Genomic DNA, 24,607 nt, shown 5'->3' with positions numbered 1-24,607 from the left:
TCCATATAAAAAACACTGAAGGACCATCGGTGACTTCTAAATTATGACTATAAGTATACTCTGAGGAATACTGGTTTAAAGCTGTCTTAAATGCTTCTTTGGGTACAACTAAAAGCTAATAATGTGAAAAATGTGACGTGTTTGAAAACAACAGGTTCTAGTGGTACTTAAATAGTCGGCATTGCAATTGCCTCTGATATAGAATTTATATTTTCAAGTACTCTCAGTTAATATATATGCACAAATATTTTTATTGTTAAAATAGTTCTTTTCAGGACCACAACCACAGCAAGAAACTGTACTTTTCTTACAATGCTAATATTACACCTTCAGTCTTTTTTAGTTCCTTTATCAGAAGACTTATCTTTCCACAACCACACAAAGGTAAGCACCACTATCACTGCTGCAACAACTAATGCAACACCTCCAAGTTGCTTTGCCTATGAAAATAATTAAATGATTATTACTTTCATCAAGTCAGCACTCAGTCTATCATATCTATACCATGAAGTATTCTCATACTGGAGATACAATTAGTGATGTCAAAAACTGTTCTGAAGTAAGTGTCATTATTTGAGTGAATGTGAAACTACAATATTCTAATGATACTGTACATGTTTCATTAAAACTGAAAAGTTTGGATCCAACATTTTACATATTTCAACTTTTAAATAACTGGCTATACTTGAAAAATTAGGAGTGAAACAACAAACTAAATATCATATGATATTTTAAATATTTTTTGTGTAATTACCAAAAATGTTACACAAAAAACTGTTAGATAAAAAACTTGATTTATAACTCAAAATGGGAAGAATTATTAGTTGCAGGCAATTTACTTTACATAATAAATTATTTATGGCTGAAAATACTGTTAACAGTGAGAAGACCAATGTGGTTGACACAGTGCATTCTAATCTTTAAAGATAAATAAGTAACTATACAGACAGCCAGGTTAACTTTTAGTTTCACTCTTAAGTTCATAGCTTACACTGATCAAAGTTATTATATATAGACACAGTAGAATTTACATATTAATATGCAAATTTACTCGTAATATGCTTGTTTCTTATACTTGCATGAAATAGATTAAGTTATGCTGTTTCTAAAATCACAAATGTATAATAAAGGTTTTATAGACACACTAGTTAAACAAACATCTTGAGTCAATTAATGATAGTAAATTTCTTGAAATACAACATAGGAACTTTTAATTTCACTTATTCAAATCAAAACATAGCTGAGGACTAAAAACTGTAAACTGAGAATCACTAAAATAGAAAAAATTAAACACAGAAGAAGGTACATGTTATGGACTGTATTACTTTTACAATGAAAAATTACCAAACTTTTAATACATTCGAGAAACCTACTATTCAAATCCATCTGAACTATTACCTCTCTCCTAATTCCATATACTATTAGTTACAGTTAATACTTTTATGATGCTATTTCAAGCTAACTCAAACTTATGGAAATAAAAAAAAGCTTTATTTTTATTTCTTTACAAACTGCTTACAATCTACTAAAAACTGATTGACTTACCTTAAGATAATTTGCTATTCCTTCTGTCATTCTATCACTAAAATGTGAAAAAGATTACTACTGTATGCAAGGTTTCAGATATTTCATCAAAATAAATACTAAGTTTAGTTCCTGTTTGATGTATTCTCTCAAGAACAAACATGCAAGTTTAACTTTATTATTATATAAATACATCATCAAGTGGACATTGTTAATGAAAATGATATACCAAGTAGATCATAATCCAGTTGTACTTGTAACTTCCTTTCTTGGCCAACTGACTCTTTTTAAAGTTCAAAACAATAGCTTATTTTTGGTTTAGGTTTTTAACTTTAAAAAAAAACTGTTTCACACAACTAGATCTATATCTGTGTGACCAAAAAATTTTAAAGCTGGCTCCTGTAATCTACTACAATCTAAATTATCTGACTTTTTGGGGTATTAGTGCAAAATATTATGCTAAAACAACCAGACAAATACATGACTTGCAAACATTTCTAACTTTGTGCACATTAAAATATAAAAAATAAACCTAAGCCAAATCAGATCTAGTACATGTCCAGAAAAGTCACATAATCATAGTAGATTACATGTTAGCCATACAGTTTCACCAAGCAAGTATCTTAGATGGTATTCTTGAATGCAACACCTGCATGTGATATTTTGTTTACAATGGATTTCATATAACACACTTAAATCTAGGCAACACAGGTTTTTACAACTTTAATATAAGAAATAAAATATTTTTTTGCAGTAAACTAGAACTAAAAATATCATGAAAGGTCAATACCAGACTAGTAACAAGTACAGAACTAAAATTTACAACTCAATCTGTCCTCATAATCATATAACTTTGCATGAACCATGAAACTGTGCAAATCAATATACTTTTTCTAACACTACCTACAGATGCAGAGCATCCCATACTTCATGCCAGAACTGCTGCATCCCTAGTTCTAGTAATTATTACAAGATACAAAATGATGCCATACACTGTCCTGTTAAAAAAATTAAATAGTGATTACTAAAGATGTTTGTGATAGAGCATCAGTCAAATGGGTCCTACTGGAACAGCTTGCAAAGAATGGTAACCCAAAGCTGAATTAATAAAATGAAGGGCAAAGAACATTGCAAGGTGAATCCTAGACCAAAACAATTTGTAAAATAAACTGTAAAGGTAAGAACATTAAAAAAAATGATATTAAAATTGTCATCAACACCTAGTTATTCTAAAGTCATTGAGAAACAAAAGCATACAGAACCATCCACAGTGGAAATTTCTGTGAGAAAGATAAGTGATCTGTTACCAGATTCATAACAAATGAAATACAGAACATGGAATCTAAAAAATTGTTTTGTTTTTTCAAACACACAAACAAGTAAGAAAACAAAGAACTTTAGCTCAAGGTTTACTCTGGCAATTAATGTAGGAAACTTCAACCAACTGTTCAAAATGGGAAGACTTTCAAAACATTGTCCTCTACAGTTGCATTTTTTATTCATTTTTTACAACAGGCAGTTGCTGTCCATTCCACTTTACTCATCGAGAAAAATTAAGTTATGCAAAAATACAGAGAGAGGTGTCGCAAGGCATTATAAATAGCCAAAACCTCTACAGCACTGATTTCGAAGTACAATTCCCCTAAAAGTCAACAAGTATTTGACATCTGGTGCAAATCAAAAATTGTACCCTCTCTAATCCTGTGGAACATGGTCATATGCATAAGGAAGAATGAAAGAAACTTTTAATGATGTTTCTACAATTTGTTGAAAGAAGAAACAAATTTTCTGTGAACAAAAAGATTCTAGAACATCTTCCTCTGTTCCACAAATGATCACTGAATCAGTTTAAAATATATCATCTCCAAAACAGCTAGAGTCTCATGCACAATGAAAACAGGAGAGACAAAAATAAAATGGGCCACTGCCTTCAAACAGCAATCTGAATGGATAAGATCAACAAAAAGAGAGTTTGCACAAAAGTGAAGCAACATTCTGAACATAGCTGAGTAATTAGAGTTTTTCTAATCAATAATTCAACAGCCTCATTAACCTATCACAACAGACTCATGTATTTTACTAAACCTTGTAACCATGGTAGTATATATACATTGACTCTTAAAATATTTAATGGACCTTCAAATGGTGTGGCATGATTTTAATAAACTTCAAAAGTCTTTTGTAAACAAAACATCAGAAGTTTTAATTTAGCATTTTTACTTAAACTTTGTCCATAATTATACGGTGTCATAGTGTTGCCTGCTCCTAGTGCAAAGTGATTTTCATGTTGACATTAAAAATACTTTTCTTCATCTGAAAAGTTTCAAATTTTGTTTATGTAATCCCTACAACATTCTAAATAAATATTAAATGTTTTTCTCCAGAAAATCATTATTTTTATCAGTTATTTTCTATATTATAAATCTATACACAGTTGGTTGATGTGACCCATAAACACCATAAACAAAATTAGGAAATAATTCTACATTACCCTTTCATCTTTATAAATTGACTGGAAATTGTAACAGGAAATCACTATTGTTTATCCTGAGTAGCTTAAAGATTGTAACAGTATACATCTAGCTTTACTCTGTTTTATTGTCTATTGTGTCTAACTAATAATCCTGCCACACAACTTGAAAATAACTCAGCAAATGTATCACTCACAATATATTATCAAGTTACATAATGCATGGACTAATTGTAAACATACCTGAGGAAACATTCCTTTTATTATTTCTTTTCTTTGTTCTATGTAATCTAATCTTTTAAGCTAATAAATTTACAATTGATACAATTTACTTGTAATAACAAAGATTACACATGAAAACAAATATATACTTACCTGGGCCTTTTTTGTTTCTGTTGTCAATGAAACTTAACCTTACTTTTTCACACTAATAGTATACTACTGCACTAATTTTTTTTTAATTAAATAATGCACCTAAAAACACAAAATAGTAACACATAAAAGCCAGGCATGTCTTATAGCTATTGTAATTTTTCTGGCTTTCTAATAATGCAATAAGAGCTGTTAAACATTCAGCTATGTTCAGTTATGTGTTTCCAGTGGGAATAAAGTTTGAACTGCAAGATAGAGAGTTCTCTGTACACTAAATGATGTAATGTAATACATAAGTTGATAGATTAAAACTTTGATTTTTTATTGGTCATAAATAATATAGTATTAAATGTAAGAAAGAACTACTGGTAATGTATTAAAGAGGGGATGTGACAGGAGAGATCTCATTTTCTAGGTTATGGCTCCGAAACCAAATAACATTGAAGGCTATAAAAACTGTATTGTGTACAAATAATAACTATATTATAATGAGTAGTTTACATTAAATTTCGTAAGGGTTATTAAATAATCAAAAAATAGGGAACAGAGAAAAATCATAACTGTCATGCTTCAGGAGATTGAGCTTTTTTAATATTTCCTTATAAAAGTAGACTTTGAACTGAAGTCATATTAAAATTTGATTTATGAAGTACATTTTTATACGATGTTTATTCATATACATTGATAATAAAGTGGTTTTAATCAAATTTTGTATGTAAAATGATGTGCCAGGTGGTCAGAATGCTTGACTCAGAATTTAAGTGTTGTGGGTTCTAATCCCAGTCATACCAAAATACTTGCTCTTTCACCCATGGAGGCACTGTGTTGTGATGGTCAATCCAACTATTTGTTGGTAAAAGAGTAGCCTCATGAGTTGGTGGTAGGTGGTGACAACTGGCCACCTTCTCTCTAATCTTACACTACTAAATCAGGGACAGCTAGTGCAGATAGCTCTTGTGTAGCTTTGCACAAAATTGAAAAACAAACTGTAAAAGACTGTGAAATCTGCACTTTAACCTACCTAGTGTGAAAGGGTTAATAAATCTGTACAATGTCCCTCAAGCCATTGTATATTCATGCAAAAAAGTAAACAATAAGTGCTACCAGCTAGTTGCTTTCCTTCTAATTAGCACTTCAAAATTAGTAACAGTAGCTAATAGCTTTGCCATAACACAGAAAGGGTGAGCAATCTGATGACAGTAGTTCAATTACTTGAGTAATTAGAAATAGTAGTTAATAACCCTAATTGTGATTAATCTATTAGTTTACTTGAGATTAATCAATACAAATGTTACTCACAGATAATTATATTGATTAATCAATTACATTGTCCACCTGTAATTCTGAGATATTCATTATTTAATGGTAGTACTCTCAGTGTGTGTAACATATATAAAAGAACTTTCAGGTTAAAGGAGTAATTTCAGAGTATAGAAGCAATCTCTCTCTCTCCTTTCTAATGAGAGCAATTACTTCCAAGATAAGATGAAGGAAGTCAAGGAGAAGCTGAGTTTCTCAGCTGCAATTAGAGTTAATCTTTCTGTACATTTAGAGGTAATGAACATATAGTTGAAATATGTAATTCAAACACACTAGGTCATACTTTTACCACATACATATATATATATATATATATATATATATAGCTAGTGCTTTTCAGAATGAAAAATGTAACTTATACAACAACACAGCTATTTTTGTCATCTTTTGGCTTCTTTCAAGTTATTTCAATAATAAAATGTTTAATAAAAAGTCTCACTTTTTAAATGGTGTCTCTGTATGTTCATCAATGGTACAGCTCTCAAAAAAAGCACTTAATCTAGTTGTAGTGGTGTTCATCAATGGTACAGTTCTCAAAAAAAGCACTTAATCTAGTTGTAATGGGTTCATCAAAACAACAAAATCATCAATGGTACAGTTCTAACTTAAATTTGAAAAACAACAAAATCTTTTTTAACTTAAATTTGTTTTTCAAAAAATGTTATAGATTCTTATAAAAATCTCAGAAATTTTGCATAAGAATAAATTCTAATCATTTTCCCATAGTAACTAACTTACTAGAGTTATAATTAAACATGCAATATATTTCCAAAGTTGTCTTTTATTACTCTAAAACATTCTTATACTAGCTATTTGCTAGTCTTTTCTGTCAGAATACCAACTATAGGAAATATATATCATTGCTGAAATATGGCTAAATAATACATGTAACAGCAAACTGTTTTGACAGCTTTATATTTAAAAATATGAGAACAAAAGTAAAATAACTCTGTACATTTACCACTTACAAATAGGTCTTTTGTACTGGTACTGGTACAGCCTTAGAGTTTTTGTACCATCCTTCACCAAATATCTTTAAAGATGAAATGTCTATTTTGTCCAGATTATATGAATACATTTTCCCATGATGAAAGCTACAAAAATTATATGCAAGATTTTAATGTGAATTATCGACTATAAAACTAAATCGAGGCAATTTTAAGTACTGTATATAGAATACAAACACATTAAGAAATTACTAATTATAAAGTAAACCAAGAATACATCATAATTATAACATGCATTAACCCTGTTAAATGTGATAAGTTTTTGGTTAGATTCACTTTTTTTTTTTTTTTACATAGACTTCTACAACATTACACATAATATTCAAAAAATATATCAAAACTTTATAAAACAATAATCTGAGAAAAAATAACACAATTAACATGTTTATAAATATATTCTAGAATAATATTAAGAAATGGTTTTAGTTTTAAAAAATATACTAAATAATGACAGAGCAATTTAAAGTAACCTAACAATACAGAATAATAAAAATGTTAATAATCTGAATTCCTTTTCAAGTTAATTAAGAAACTTAAAATCACATTTACTATCAGTTTTAGCTTACAGTGATTATTTATTTTTCCTGAATAGACATTTTCTTTCTTAAAAAAGTTTCTTACTGAACCATTTAAGAAACAATTTGTGAGGGAATTTTCAACAGAAGTAATATTCTAAGTTTCAGAGTTTTAAATTGTAAGAATTTGATTGGCATTTTCAGAAACAGGTAAAAACTATAAAAATGAAGAAGTAAATAAGTTATACTTGAATAAAAATAATTTAAAAAATGCAAAATGAATTATTCAGAAAAATCTTTTTTTTCTTCAGAAACATTGTTTCTACATAACTCCACACACATATATAAAACACTGATCCACCCTGAAAAAAGTTACAATAATTTCATACCATTGGTAAATTAACTGAATAATTGTGAAAAATGTGTTCAGACTATAAACAAATTAATTTTTTTTCCCTTTCACCAGAAAGAAAAGAAGTTTTAACATGGTTTTTATTTACTTTTGACCAGGAGTTTGTCACACATATCTACACAAACCAAAAACAAACTGTTCTAAAAGTATTTTCTACACATTGAGAACAAATAAAGTTGTTATTTTCTTTTTATACACTGTGAACAAAATTTTAAGCCAAGTAATTAATTTATACAGACAAATACACATTAAACACTCACATCATAATCACAAGACTGAAATTTAGTTTAATAAAAATTTTCAGTTTATCATTAGATAGTATACTAGTCAGGTGTCAATGTCAAAAATTTTGTGAATCAAATTGTCAGTATTTTGTTTAATCTTCATACCTGCCTAATTAAGTTTATTCTTTAATGCAATGAAAACTAAAATAGAGCTACTTTTTACACAAAAAGAACTTGACAAATAATAAACATTGTAAATATATTTACAGAATTATATCTTAAAATATTACAACCGTTTTAATGCTACCATATATATCAATGGAAAGCCAGTAAAGCTGACTTACAAGAGGATTTCTGGACATTTTGTCACATGGAACCTCTCTACAAGTTCAGGAGATTTCTCTTTATTTATCTTGGCAACATTCACTCTTCCCTTCAAGCTATAACAACAAAACACATCAGATATATGAACAACTACAAAAATAATGTATCTATATTCACTTTTCCTTCATCCTATAACAATAAAACACATCAGAAAAAAACAACTACAAAAATAATGCGTCTACATTCACTTTTGACTTCAAACTATAACAACAAAACACGAGCAACTAAAGAAACAATATAACTACACTTACTTTCCCTTTCAAGCTATAACAAAAAACACTATCAGATACAAGAACTTCTACTAAAATACCATACCTATATAACATAGAGTGTGCTACTACACTCTGTGTAAGGATGGCATGTATGTCCATATGAAAACAATACAAAAGCCATCTGAATTTTTCTCTACAGATCATTAGAAACTATATATAAAAAGCTACCAGACACAACTGCTAATTATCAAGTTTCCCAAACACCCAAGTGAAGTGCATACGGTTGTGTTGGGCTAAAGGTTCTTCTATAGTAAATGTCTGTGACTTGGTGGTGATGAATAGCACATACTCTACTTATTTTAAATAATATATTCCAACAAGTTACATGTATATACAAAAATTCTTTACACTATGTATATTATAGTTGTATCTTAAATACCATACAGTTCTGTTCTTCTAATTAAAGTTCACTTGAACCAAATCAGTTGCTTTAGTTCAGTTGACAAGCCAAACTATTTTTCTCTACTTTTACACTGCACAACAAAGTTTTTGCTTCTGAACACTGTTGGGTGTTCCTTATAGATTTTTGGCTGCTGATCACAAAACTCACATCCAAATTTGCCCATCATGTACCGTTTCATCAAAATCTTCATTTTGTCATGTTTTTTCTTATATTTGTGTCCAAAAATTTTAGTTTCTGTAAGACACCTAAAAACAATGTTTTGTGCAGTTTGGGCATGTCCAGGCATGAAATCAGGCCAGGTTAGAAGCTGTTCTGTGAAAGTATGCAGATTTTGAACCGTGCTCTTCAGGCAATTCACATCTCATAACACAGTCAGAATTAAACGATCTGGTCAGAGATTTGTGTCTGTCAAAAGCAAAAGCCAAATTGCTGGGTTCAAGACTGCAGGAATGGTGTTTGCTGTCACCAGGTACGAAAATTTCTGTTTGTCGAAGCTGCCAAGATGATACAACCAAATTCTTTGCACAAGTTGACAATCTCTGTTTCTGTGTTGACATAGAACGATTGTTCTCTGCTTTGGGTTGTGACCATGACCTGCAAGAGTGTTGTCTCTTTATTGATTCATCAATGTTAAGTTTCAAAGCTGTTCTGTTACACAATGACAACATTCACCCTTCAATACCTGTTGGCTATGCAGCACACATGAAAGAAACCTACGAGAACAAGGAAATGTTGCTGAAGCACATCCAGTACAACAAGTACAACTGGAATATCTGTGGAGATCTGAAAGTCATTACTCTGTTACTGGGACTGCAGCTCGGCTATACAAAGTACTGTTGTTTCATCTGTGAATGGGGCAGTTGTGCCAAAGAGTCACATTATTATAGAAAGAGCTGGCCACTCCGTAAAAAGTTAGTTCCAAGACAGAAAAATGTGTCACATGAACTGCTTCTTGACCCAGCAAAGATTTTATGCCTCCTCTTCACATAATATTGGGACTTATGAAGAATTTTGTGAAAGCAATGAACAAACAAAGTGAAGGTTTTTGTTATTTAAAGACAGATGTTCCCAAGAATAACTGAGGCCAAGATCAAAGAGGACATTTTTGTTGGCCCTCAGATCAGACATGTTATGAGTGACAAAGCAGTTCAAAGATCTGTTAGTTGGGCTGGAAAAGATTGCCTGGAAAGCCTTCAAAGACGTTGCTGACAATTTTCTTGGCAATTACAGAGCCCCACATTACATTCAGCTGATAGACAAACTTCTCAAAGCATACAAAACAATGAAGTGTAACATGTCACTCAAGATTCATTTCCTCCACTCACACTTGGACTTCTCCCTGCAAATCTTGGTGCTGTCAGTGACGAACACGGTGAAAGGTTTCACCAGGACATTGCTACAATGGAAAAATGATATCAGGGCAACTGGAATCCATCAATGCTTGCTGACTACTGTTGCACACTGCAACGTGATGCACAGGATATTGAATACAAACAAAAATCAGAAGCAAAACACTTTTAATTATGTTGAACTTGATAGCATATTAGAAACATAAACACAATTAAATATGTTATTGCCAGTAAACAGTTAACTGTCTATTTCTCAGAGTTCCTACATGATGAAGCAAAACCAAAACTATACTTGTGCATACCCACCAGGTACCTGTCACAATCAGCAATAACTTTTCAAAAATATTATTGTTATCTTAATCATTATCAATGTGTAATTCACTTATTCCTTTCATCTCTCTCTTTTTTCTCTTTACTTTTATCACAACAGTATCAGTGTACAATTCACTTGTTGTCTCATGAGTTACTGTAGTCGAAACCTGAACTTCTAACACTCATCTGCTTTTTCATACTTAGGCCTACTTCCAGTAAACATCTATTTTTCACATACAGGCCTACTTTCTGCTTTTTTTTTTTTTTGTCAAAGTTAACATAGGCAGGTGTGATTGTTTTTGAACACTCTCTGATGAGACAAGTTATTTTTCTAAAATATCAGAAAACTATTAATCTCACTAACATATCAACTGTTAGGTTGTTCACTTCTACAATGGTTAACTTTTACATATTCTAACTTTTCTATAACCCATACTCACTTTCACTTGGTTTTACTTGTAGCTCTTTTCCTGCTTTCTGCTTGCTGCTATTTATATCTCACACTTGTAGCTGATCAGTGTGAACTGGCTCCCTAAGAGAACTGTACTGAGCAGTGTGAAGTGTTAAAAAAGCTTTTGATCACAATTAGGATTTTAAATAAGACACAAAGGAGCCAGACATCTTCAACAATTTCAAGACCAATAGGAAAGTTATTATATCTTCACACTGGAAACTATTTTATAAATAAAAACACTTTTAATATTGGAATTACATAAAATTGATGTAAACAGAATAATTTTTGAAATACCTAATTATGAAAACATAATATTCCAAAAGTAAACCATTTCTCAAGATTAATAACAAAATCAAACAACAATCAGAAATACTTTGTTCCAACAACATCTCATGAACTACTTCATTTAAGATAAAGGAAGGTTTATTTTATTTAATGGTTAGACCATTAGGTTACATCTCATGTGACTAGCTAACTTACACAATTTTATACAGCATTAATATCTGTATGTCACCACTAGCAAAAGCTTGTATCAGTTTCATAATACAAGGATACTTAAATTCAATTACAAGGCAAATTAGCACTTTAACATAAATAAAAATTCATAGTTGAACTATACAGCGGAAGGAATTTTGTTTAATGGACAGTAAACAAAAGTATTAACAAAATGAAAGTATAATTGGCTGTCTCATAAGCTTTTCATTTCAGTGTATTGTGAATCCTTTTTAGCTCAGAGGAAACTTAATACTGCTGGGAAAAAATGTTTTTGCATGGAAATCTCACAAACAAATAACAGTAACTTATCATAAAAATATCGACTACATTTTAAATTTCTTATTCTAATAACTTATAATCTTATCAGTCAAATAATTCAAATTCAATAAAGTTACTCTTTGAAAATTATAATTTCTCACCTGCCTGCTGTTGCCTCTAAAATTGCTAAAAGGGCTTGACCCTTTTCACAGGTTAAGTCAGTACTATAAGTAAGAAAAGTATTTTTTAAAAAAAATTAATATATCAATTTCCAACAATAACCATGTAATGTTTAGGAGCTGGTTGGACAAACTTTATATCATTTAACAACATGCTAGTTATTGTAAGAAAGAGCATATGAATATTATCTTTTCAATACAAGAATTAACAATATTCTGATCCAAAGTTTTTCATTGTTGCAGATGAAATCAGTGCTGTTTCAGTTGAATGACTTCTCTAATGATTAACTGTTTTTTGTATTCCACCATTAAGTTAAAAATAGTTTTAAATAAATGAGTAAGTGTTCACAGTGTATAAAAAATTTACTTTTTAATGAATATATCTGGAAACAATTTTTGCAACTGCAAATCATGTTTACTTTCATTGTTTCTAACTAACTAGTGCAGATTTATATCAGAGTTGTCCAATACACAAGTGGCATGCAAGGCAATCTTGTAGCATGTCTATCATTTAGAAAATATCACTTGTTGTTGCTCATAGTACAAATTTTGTTTGGAATTTTTACATGTGCATGAAATGTTATTAAAATACATGTGATATTATTTATTATTTCATTTAATTTGTAATGCCTTCCTTTTAATTTGACTACTTGAATATAAACACACACACCTCTCCATTCCTGTTAACCTTTGATGTGAAAAGCTTTATTTTTAGTTTGGTAGCACCTATCCAAATTCCAAACATAAAATTAGCACTACTACTAAATATAAGTGTAAAACTCTTGACTTACACTAACTAATCAGCATATGTGGTTCAAAACAATTTGGAAGACTGTGTGAAAATCAAAGAAACAATCACAAGAAACTTGAAATATGAATTTTAACAAATTTTTACCATCCCTGAAAAACACTTGAACTAAAATCTTGAAACACTTAGAATTTTATAAAATTAATTACAGTTCCACATAAAACTCAACTGAATGCTGAAAAAGTTATGAAGAATATGATATTAACAGTTAGTATGTACATTTCACGTGTTTTACAAGCCAAATGTTTTTTTTTTTTTTTATATTTAACATTTAATTCTGTAAAGAAAGTCTCCTGAAATCCAAACTGATGTTAACAAATGTTAACTTTTATTTGTATCACTTAACTTCTTCCACTGCCACAACTTAGACTGTCATTTGTCAAATGGACAAAACCTATCATATGTATCTACTGACTGATGGAGCAGAATTTGTATAACCAACTTCCAGTTTAAAAGTAATTTCCACCAATCAATTGATAACAATTTTTAACTTACAAATTCTGAAGCATGCAAATTAATTGCATGAACAGTTTATATCAAAAGTACATTTGAAATTCCACTTAACATTATTCTAACCATAACACTGTGACACAAGTATATGTGTGTATACATACATTAACACACATATACTTCTGTATCTATAAGTACTGTGCAAAGAAGTGCTATATTAATTATATCAATAATGCTATAAGCTGAAAAGAATGACAATTTTTATTGTAAAAGTTTGTATACTATTAGATCTATGTACTTACAAAACAGTCAGCCAGTCTCCTGTTGTTGCTCCTGTAGCAGCCTGGGTTAAATGTTCAAAACTTGTGTCATCCAGATATTTCACAGCAGGGTTTTTGTTAGTACCAATCCAGTGAAAAAGTGCACTGGTTTCAAACTCACCTACAAAAAGTAAATAATGTTTCTAAAAATGTGATCTATCAAAATGTTTTGTTTGTTTGTTTTCAATATCATGTAAAGCTACACAAGGGCTATCTTCCCTAACTGTCCTTCCTTTAACAGTGCAAGACTAGAGAAAAAGCAGCTAACCATCATCATCCACTACCAACTCTAGGTCAACACATTTACTAATGAACAGTGGGATTGGCCATCACATTATAATGCCCCCCATGCTAAAAGGGTGATCATGTTTGGTATGGTGGTATGGTAATCCTTAAATTGCAAGTTGAGTGTCCTAACAACCTGGTAATGCTAAGCCCATCCCAAAATTATTGCATCAAAAACAAAATTAAAATTTGCAGTCCAGCATATATTACAACAAAAAGTAATGTCCATTAGTGTTCAGAATTGCTCCTGTTAACTTGAAAAGAACATCATGTAGTTTGAGAAGGTTCTGATGAAGGGTATTTAGATGATTCCAGGGATTGATGAATTATAATGTGAAGATAGATAAACATCTATTTAACTTTTTCATTCTTTAAAATAAAACATGTAGAGATGATCTAGTTGAGCTATTAATTACTGAAGGAATTCTAAGGGAAATAGGACAAGAGGTAATTAATTTTAAGACTTAAAAATATAAGACACATCTCCAGATGAGACTTTAATTTCTGCAATAGAGTGGTAAACTTGTAGAACAAACTGCTATCTAAAATAGTTGAGTTTAAAACTTAAAAGGAATTTATGAAAAGGATTGATGGATATTTAGAAGATCAGACTAGATTTAACAATTAGTTTGTATTTATTGAAAGAAGTTGGGACTCAAGATATTCTTGACTAAAAGGCTAAAGGCTCCCTAATATCCCATAATGCATAACTTTAATTTTTAAAAACTGAATGACTCAAAAAAATTTGCCCTTACAATTAACAGACCCTTATTTAGATAAAATAAAAGGTCAAGAAAATATGTTTTTGTCTTATGAAATAAAAATGAGTTTTGCCATCCCAAGGAGACATATCACCACTTTTAAATCAGCCATCTAAGACACATATAAATCTATATGTGAATTAAAATCTAATCCAAACACACAGAGATAAAACATACAGAAAATGTTAAAAAACAAATTATGAGTGATATATAGATGCATACCTTCATTCAATTAACACTGAAGATAGTGATTCATAATACTAATATCAGAGAAATGTACAAGATGTGAAAAGTAAAATAAATTAAAAAATGAAAAGGAATAAAAAAATGAAAAGAATTATGTTCCCCAACCACACACATTTCAAAATCAGTCCACCCTTCCTCCTCATATTATTTGGCATTTTTCTAATAGAAATCATATATTTTGTGTACAATTCTTTTACATTATCAAGTTTCATCAGCAATATACTATTTAAAGTCAGGAAGTTTTTATTTAAAAATTTTACATCTATCTGGCTTTCTTTTAAATACACAATGTAGCACCCAATAACATAACATCTTAAATATGTACAACACATACAAACAGTGATTTCTAGTATGGAATTTTGTTTACTTTCACACTACACATGATCTCATTATTTACAACAAGCTAATGAAAGATCTATAAAAACTGAAAACTTTAAATGTCATTAGTTACCACAAAAATTGTAGTCAGAAAAAATCCCCACTAGTATGCAAAATGTTAGAAAAAAATAACATTAAAATTCTGTAATATTAAAACTACAAAAAAACAGTCTTATTATTTATCAAAATTACTTTACTATTCTAATATATACTATATTGTTGTTATATTGTTTATTAGTGATTCTACCAATGAGACTGTTATTTTGTAATAAAAAAGTATTTTGAAAAATCAAAATCAGGTTGTTTTTTTTACCTTTGAAGACAAACTTATAATACTGAGAAAACAGCATATGAGAAAATTTGTTTATACAAATTATGAAACATATAACTTGAGTTATAATATAAAATGTAAGGTATACTTAACATTAAAAAATTACTACTTACCTACTAAATTACAACAGAATGTGGATAGGATGGTATGTTTGGTAAATAGGGAGAGTATTATGCTATACTGGGACAGGATTGGAGGAAATAACTGAAAGAGAAATGTTACAATAAAGGGTGCTAGGAATATATGTAGGAACTGAAGACATGAAGAATGGTATGTCAGAAGAGCTTTTGTTAAGTACAAGACATTCAAAGGAAAGGGGCATAATAATTTACTACTAACAAAGTTACTGGCAAGACTTAATTGAGGGGACAAAATTATAAGTAGGTCACTAGGACTGAATAATAGGCTTAGATTAATATGTAAGGAAGAACAAATTGTATGATTGGATTTTTAGGATTAGTTCCTTCTGAAAAAAAAGAACTTTCTTTGAAGGGATGGTCTATTTGTAAATAAGGTAAAGAGCTTACTTCTTCACAAGGGTTATTATTTCAACTGTAAAGACAACTTTCAACTAGAAATAAGACAGTGGAGAGGGCTGCTAACATAATGAAGCCAAAATAGAGTGTAGAGAGAGGTATAGTGTGAAAAACAGGTACATCTGTAATTTCAATGATAGGTTAAATTGTTATTATTGTAATGCTAAAAGCATAAAAAAAGAAAATGGATGACTTGAGAGCACTGGTAGAATACAGAATTTCAATATAACAGAAATAATTGAATTATAGCTAAACAAACAATTTTGATTACAATACTTTCTTTGAAATACAAATCTATATGCTGTTTGATAAGCAGAGAGTACTATAAAAGGAGGGGTGGCTATATATCTAATATGTAACTTACAGGCTGTTTATGACATGAAATTTAATAACAATGAGGTTGAATCTATATGGGTTTCTGTTAGTGGTTTTAATGGGAGAAAGCTTTTTGTTGAAATTTGTTATAGACCACGAAAAGAAACTGGATAAAATTCATGAGAAACTCCACAGTTAGATAAATAATTCAACTATCAATGAGGTTATAATTATGAGAAATTTTAATTTCAGGCATACAGATTAGGAAATATTAGAATCAAATCATGAGGGAGAGAGGTTTTTAAAACTGTTCAGGGTGGTTTTCTTGAACAAATAATTCGGAAACCAATTAGGAACATTATTATTTTAAATTTATTGTTAACTTCTAATAAAAAAAAAAGACTGATAGAAATTGAAAAATATTTTTGTGCAAGTTACCAATGAATAATTAGATTTGGTATTTTACTTCATACAGAGATAAGGAATAATAGGATTTGGGTTCCAAACTTCAAAAAAGGAAAGTTTGAAAAAATGAAACAAAATTTATCTGCTGTGAATTGGGCAACTGAATTGGTTAGACATGTTAGTAAAATGCAGAAAAAAATTAAATAATTCTTAAATACTAAGATAAGCATGTTCCTCATAGACAAAAATAGTAATTGTAAGTAAAAAAACCAGGTTAGCTCACAAATGATATAAATGGTAAAATTAAATAAAAGTATTATAAATACAAGAAGTCTAAATTGACTGCAAGATGGGAGGTTTGGTCAAGAGATGGTCCAACTGGAAATTAAGAAATCAAAAAAATATATGATAAAAGATTAGCTGAAAACATAAATATAAATTCTAAGAATTTCTTAAAGGATAAGCAAAATGTTAACTTGAGAGTAGGGCCTTTGAAGAATGGTACACAAAAGCTGATAGCTGATGATTATGGAGTGATTATATCAATTCTATGTTATTATCATTTTTAATAATGAAGATTTAAGCAATATTCTTCTTCTTGAACAGTTACTAGATGGAAATAAGATCAAACAAGATTAACATGTTAATAAGCATTAAAAAATGATAAAACTTCTAGGCCAGATAATGTTGTTCCAATGATTTTGATAAAGGTTAAGGATTGGATATGCTTGTCACTTGCTACTACTTTTTGCAAGTTTTGAATATTGGGCAGGTGCCAGAAGATTGGAAGTTGGCTACAGTTACTCCTCTTTTCAAAGAAGATGATAAAAATTGTCCCAGTAGTTACAGACATATTAGTCTTACATCAGTGGTAGAAAAATTTTAGAAATTATGATGTTAGATGTTTTGCAAAGTCATTTAATAAAATTTATTTTTTTTTCTGGAAAATCAGCATGGTTTCACTAGGAAAAAATCTTACGTTATTAGTCTTTGACATTCATTGAAGAGGATGTCACTATATAGATAAGAATACAAGTGTGGATTTCATGTATCTTGATCTTCAGAAAACATTTGACAAGGTTTCATGTAAAAAACTTGTTAAAAATTAACAATGTAGGTATGGGAATTAAGCTGATTCACTGAAAAGAAAATCAGTTAAATGGAAGAGACAGAATAGGGTTTGTATAAATGGAGTTCAATGAAAATGGATTAATATTATGATTGGGCTATCTTAGGGTTTATTGTTAGAACCTTTGCTCTCTTTTTTTTTTATTTACATCAATGGCATAGATGAAAGAATGGTCAACAATTATCTAAATTTGCTGATGACATTAAAGATTTGAATGTTGCTGACCATGAGAAGAATACTATTGCTTTACAAAATGATTTGGATTATTTGGTAAGTTGGATGAATAAATAACAGATGACTTTTAATTATAATAAACATATGTAATATCAAAATTTAAATGAGTTTAATTTTGATAGAAATAATCTTAGCAGCAATATGGAGAAAACTGTCTTCATGTTCCAATCAATCAGTCTCTTGCACCATCCAAGTTATGTGCTAATGCTAGTGACAGGGCAAACAGGATTTTCAATTGTATGTACAAAAATATTAAACACAAGTCTAAAAATGTTATAATATCATTATACAGGTCATTGATTAGGCCAAATTTGGATGACTACATTCAGTCTCAGGCTCCTTACCTTAGAAATGACATTGAATTATTGGAAAGCATTAAAAGAAGGACTACTAAAGATAATATCTCTGATGGAAAGGTTATTATGTCATATAAGGATAGGTTAAGATCTCTAACTTTATCTTGAAAAATAAGAGTTAAAGGGAAATAACTAAGGTGTAAAAGACTGTTTAGGAAATTGATAGTGTTGATATATCATTGCTTTTCATATTTAACTGTAAGAATTGGATGTCTTAGGGACAAAAATATAAATTTTGGCAGGGTAGGAGTTATGTTCAGCTGAGACAGTTTTATTTTTCTAACAGGACAGTTGCCTTTTGGAATGGGTTGTTTTTGGAACGGATGGAAGCAGTAATGTAAAGTAGTTTAAAGGAAAACTTGATATATATTAGAATAATAAGGGCTAGCTTCAATTTTTCTAGCATTTAGTTTAATTTAGTGAACAGAATGTTCTTTATGGATCTTAAGATCTTCAATGTTACACTATATGTATAATAACATAAGATTCATAATAGACAGGTAAACAATCATTTATAAGTTTAAGGAAAAGTTTTATTAGTGGTGGAACACCTACATGTCTCAACAGAACATTGGTCTGTCTTCTTCAGGTATGATCAGTATATAAGCAATACAAAGTTTATATATTGATCATTCCTGAAGAAAGACTGATCAAAGTTCTATCTAAACATGTAGTATGTTCCATCATCAATAAAATGTTTTCTTATGCTTATAAATCATTGTTTGCTTACCTATTGTTATATTAACATAACATGCTTCCTTACTCAAGTAACATAAAATTCAAATTTTACATTAGTAAAATATGAATACTAAAAATTATAAGAACCATCATAAAGAGATGGTATTTTCTCCCTTAGAAACAAAAGTGAAGGTTTTTTTTTAATGCCATATTCTCTCTCTAAGTCTGTCTGGTCTGTCAATTTCACAACTTTTACACCGAGAGCTTCATCTAGTTCTGGATGAATAGACGTTAAAAGTGCCTCTGCTTCTACACACTCTACACAAGAGCAACATGGCATACCTGTTATATAAAATAAGTTTATAAACATGAGTAAAAATATATTTCACATGCAAGAATTTTATTCAACACTATTTAGTCGTTTCATTGTCAATGCAATTATACTGTACACTTCTTTTTACATATACTCCTTATCCAATAATCTTGATTAGACCGATACTCATAAAGAATAAAGTTAATATAATAAAATCAAATTGTTTAAAGAACATTATTACAAGCAATGCAAAAATTAAACAAGGTTTAGGTTATTCTAGTTTCAGTATCCCAGAGAAATTTGGAATTGATGATGATTGTACTTTTCTGAAATTTTGTGAGATTGTTTGTCTGAAAAGAGTAAGAAATTTGTATTACTTCCCAACCTGAACAGCTCTGTCATGACTCACAAACAATGAACAGAAAATAAATACTAACATTTATCAAAATTAATAAAACATTATATGGCACAATTTATCATCTGACTAACGTATACAGGATTTCTTGTCTTTAAAAGAACTAAGAATCCCTGAAAAAATTATCACTGCCCACTTTTATATGATGTTGAAATGTATATTTATCTCAACACTAACCATGAAAGTACTTTTGTAGCAAAAGTGACTAGAGAAAAATCTTCACTTTTTAAAGTTTAATGTTTTAAAGTTAAATGTATTACAAGTAACTGGTTACTATATCTCAAGACAGATAACAAGTCAAAATTTGTGTACTTTATACAGACTGACCAGCCAATAACAAGCACATCACTCCCACTATTAGTATCATTGTAACAGTTATAAACAGGTTTCTTTGAAAATTTATAAAACCTGTCTTTAATATAAGAAAAAGGTATATCAGTTATACTACAAGAAAGCTGTTGAAAAAATAATGTTTCAGCAAGAACTTGCAAATAACTATACTGTAATAAAGGAAGCAGGTATGAGCACATTAGTAATCCCTATATTTATCCAATTTTCAAGACAGCTATACAGATTCTACAATTTCCAAACACAATCCACCAAGCAACCTAACAAATCTTGCTTGAAGGAAAATTTCTACTGAAGAGCTGATCAACTTATGAATCTGATCTCAAAAAAATTAAAAACATACGTGAGGCTAAGACACAATACCAGAGTCAGCATCAAGTAACTAAGAGTAGCGGGGTATTACAACAGAAAAGTTGCAACAACACTATCAGAAACACACCCATATCTCCAACAAATTTTAAAGCAAAACAAAGCTTCCACCAGAGACAAAGCCAAGATAACAGACTTTTATGGGACTTGATCAATTATCATTCATAATTCATACCATAAATGTTTAAACAGACAGGAAACTGGTTATACCAATAAAACCAAAAATAATAGAAAATTATTTATTAATTAGATAATAATGTCTTCTAAGTATATCCCATAAAAACAAAGCCCAAAATTTGCCTGACAACAAAAAAAAGATATTGATGCAGAAACAACACTACTATAAACTAGTTTGTCCATGTTGTTCTTCCTCATATAAAATGAAGAACTTATACACTCTGAAAAGATTTATACAATAGACAGTTGGTGCTTAGTCAAACAAACAACTGAACAACAAAACTCCTGCAAAACATTGCTTCACCTGTACTAAGACCAAGTGTGTAATAATCAATTCTTTATGAATAAAAATATTAAAGTGGCATTAAAATATAAGAATAATCAAGAATAACAACAGACAAGAAATGCAATAATTTATATGCATGTTCATAATATGAACAACTACAATAATATGGGCTATGAAGCAGACAATTACTAACACTGTAACAAAAGTTAGATTTTGACATTTGAAGGTTCAAAACACTAAAAAAAAAGGTTCAAGCCTTTAATAATTCTAATTTGCATAAGTTATCAGTGTCATCACTGTAAGTACCATTTGAAATTTGATTGATTTATTTTATATCACAGGTAGTACCTAAAAATTAAATGCAACAACCATACGTAGTTTAAAAAATACATTACACAGAACAATAATCATGCTTTAATATTATTCATGTACATATATTTGATGCTATTTGAAATACTCATACAGCTACATAGAGTACACTTGAATTGCAAGAGCACCTTATTATGGATAGTTAAAAGAACTACAACAGACTTAAAGTAAACCTTTATTTAATAGTTACCATCCCAAATAGGTTAATAGTTGGTGTTTTTAACATAAAATTGTTTATTGCTTAAATATATATAATAAATACAATGATAAAAAAGATAATAAAGAATATGGTAACACTAACAGGTTGATTAGAAAATGAATATGGATTTTCAACTATAACAAAAAGTTACAAGAGAAATGTAACTATCAACCAGACTTTTAACAGCATTGTTGATTAATTAAACGTGTGCCTTTTTCAACATTAATATTTTTAAAATTAGTACATATTTTATGTTTCATATTTATTCTGTTACATTATGTGCACTTAACATTCAATATTCAGTACAGTTACTAAATGTAATGGTCTACTTCAATGCACAAAAGAAGCTTTTACATTTAACTAGAACATTTTGGTGGTACATGTGTTTTTAATATGACAACTTCTGTTAAATAATGGGCATTTTACAAATCAAAAGACCTAATTTTTTACCCAAACAACATTTGATGCACAATTACTGTTCAAAAGCTGTCAATCTGTTTCTGTTAACAAGAGTAAAAAAATCTGACACTACTCAAAAGCTGCCGAACAAACTTCAGATGACTAAAAGTATCTATGAATTTGTGGCTGACAGATGAGCTTCAAACAAAAACATAGTGGATATTAAAACTGTGACTCTGATAGTGTTTGAGACCAACTACAAAATTTAACTTGGTAATTTGTTTGTTTAGAATTAAGCACAAAGCTACACAATGAACCATCTGTGCTCTGCCCACCACAGGTATTAAATTTAAAACCCAATTTTTTAGAGATGTGAGTCTGTAGACATACCACTTTGCCACTGGGGGGCCCCTTTGGTTAATCCTTATATTTTCAAGATACAGTGATAACAAAATCTGTCCTCATTAAAAATAAAATAACAATCTGTAGAATGATTCATCTGCCTCCCCCTCCCCAATTATTAACGCTTTTTATTGGTTTGTTTGATTTGGCTGCGTTCATAAATATGGTGTGTTTACATATGTGCAAATTTTATGTTCATGTTTTCATTGTCACAGAAACCATTTGTCAATTTTTACTTTTAAATAGTGACCTTGACCTCTAATCCTAGAACTGATAAAATTCTTCTTCAGTCCTAAAAATCTACTTTATTAGCAAAGAACCTCATCAAAAATTTCTGGGTAATTTGTTTAACTTGAAGTCAAAATAAATATCCAATTGACTTTCCTGTTTCATTAAATCGGAAGTTATTTTATTGGCATATGCTCACCTGACAACTAAAAATTATATATACAAAACAAAGTAATCGTAATTATACTAAATAAATTATAATTATTTTTACTCTTTTGAAGTTGTGATTAGAAAAACATAAATTGGGACTGTCTGCTGTTATTTTGAATACAAAATATATTTGTTAATGATAATTATTTTACTGCTTATAATTAAATATGATTTTCTTGATATTAATTTCAGATGGCCCTCAAAAAAAAAAAAAAAGTAACAGCGTTTCCCGACACGTGTCAGCAGAACTCGGAATATGTCTCTATTTTCATACTTTGCCAATCAAATTTAAATACTAAAAGCTCAATACTTACTAAATAGAATCAACAAATACTTCTCTGTTTTCTGAATTATTTCAAATTCTTTTCTGGCATCATTTTTAGAGACTGTATTCAAAACAATAGGTAAAAAAGTTAACATTACTAGCAAAACGACTCTTTTACGACTCATGGTTTATTTGGTTTCGATTTGAACTCGGCCAAACTTTGTTTCCAGTTCGTGTTCCCTAACTAAAATAATGCACAAGCATGAAAAGCAAAGCTATGAATAAAATAAATGCTAAATATACATATCGTCCTTTGTGGTTTCAAAATCACAAAGAAAATATGGATTTACTGTAGGAAGAAAACAAACATGGCGTTTATCCGTTAGGAGACACCAAAACTATCAGCGACAGAATGTTATAGAAATATATATATATTAGTTAGTTAGTTATCACCATTAGATTTCATCAAAGAACATAGGGCCGCAATCGCTTGTGGATTCTTCAACGAATAGTGAGATTGACCGTCACATTATAACGCCCCCACGGCTGGGAGGGCGAGCATGTTTGGCGCGACGCGGGCCCGAATCCGCGACCCTCGGATTACGAGTCGCACGCCTTACGCGCTTGGCCATGCCAGGCCTATATATATATATATAGTTAGAGGAAGAGATTAATAAAAATGGAGAACATTAGGTCAGACAAGATGGGCCATTACCTGGGCCAAAGCAGTAATTTGGAAGCATCTAACTGAAAACCTAAGCCAACTTTGGAAGATATGCCATCAGGACTCAAATAAGGAGATAGGGAGTTGTACCTTATACCGTCCATGAAGGTATGTGTATATTTTGTGTGTAATTAAATTATGGAGAGTTTTATATATCGCATATATTTACGTGTTTTTCGTTTTTGTTATTTATTACATATGTTAAAGATGTTCATTTTATATGTTTCGAGTTGAGAACACATATCAGTGTCTAGTGTTTTTTATGTTAAAATTATTTTACGTTCTTTTAATCATTCAAGGTTATTTTATATTTTGAGGAGTATTTCATTCTTGAAATGTTATTTTCTATATTTATTGTTAAAGATCATTCTTTTATTTTTTCTTCATTAATGGGTATTTACCTTGTGCTACTGTTCTTCATTCATTTAGATGAGTTGCTTAGCACTTATTTATTTGATGATCTTCAACAGTTTGATCATTAAAATGTCATACTTAAAGATTTTATGTTTGTGTGATGCATCCTAACTATATGTATTCATTTTGTATAATGATTTTAACTTTTGATTTTGTTAATAATCACTATTAAATGGTCTCATTTTGTTTTGTTGCTGTTTTGCAGAGAAAGTTAGACTAGTCCTTCTAAATGGTGTAGGTAATCAGTGTTAAAAATATTAAGTTTCATTTTAAAGGGTTTTACAATATGTATTATTTCTTTCTTTAA

General features: G+C 29.8%; 1 protein-coding gene across 3 annotated transcripts; it reads right to left on the bottom strand.

Annotated features, from left to right (window-relative positions):
* Positions 1 to 233: 233 nt before the first annotated feature.
* LOC143224945 (protein disulfide-isomerase A5) lies at positions 234 to 23,766 on the bottom strand. 3 transcript variants are annotated; one of them, XR_013013531.1, is made up of 9 exons: positions 23,212 to 23,766; positions 19,330 to 19,524; positions 13,511 to 13,649; positions 11,933 to 11,995; positions 8,189 to 8,284; positions 6,655 to 6,780; positions 6,126 to 6,237; positions 1,546 to 1,582; positions 339 to 440 (listed from the first exon to the last, which is right to left on the bottom strand). XR_013013531.1 is itself a non-coding variant. In XM_076453460.1 (8 exons), exons 1-8 carry the CDS (start codon positions 23,345 to 23,347, stop codon positions 330 to 332), a joined length of 903 nt encoding a protein of 300 aa, XP_076309575.1. In that variant the 5' UTR covers positions 23,348 to 23,766; the 3' UTR covers positions 234 to 329. The 3 variants fall into 3 exon arrangements, 2 of the variants coding, with proteins under 2 accessions (XP_076309575.1, XP_076309576.1); XM_076453460.1 differs by lacking the exon at positions 6,126 to 6,237 and having other exon boundaries at positions 234 to 440; XM_076453461.1 differs by lacking the exons at positions 6,126 to 6,237; positions 11,933 to 11,995 and having other exon boundaries at positions 234 to 440; positions 23,212 to 23,545.
* Positions 23,767 to 24,607: the final 841 nt, after the last annotated feature.

Source organism: Tachypleus tridentatus, chromosome 9 (genome assembly GCF_004210375.1).
Source record: "Tachypleus tridentatus isolate NWPU-2018 chromosome 9, ASM421037v1, whole genome shotgun sequence".
Lineage (NCBI taxonomy): Eukaryota > Metazoa > Arthropoda > Merostomata > Xiphosura > Limulidae > Tachypleus > Tachypleus tridentatus.
Note: the sequence above shows the minus strand (reverse complement) of the source record. Positions and strands in the feature narration are given on the sequence as shown.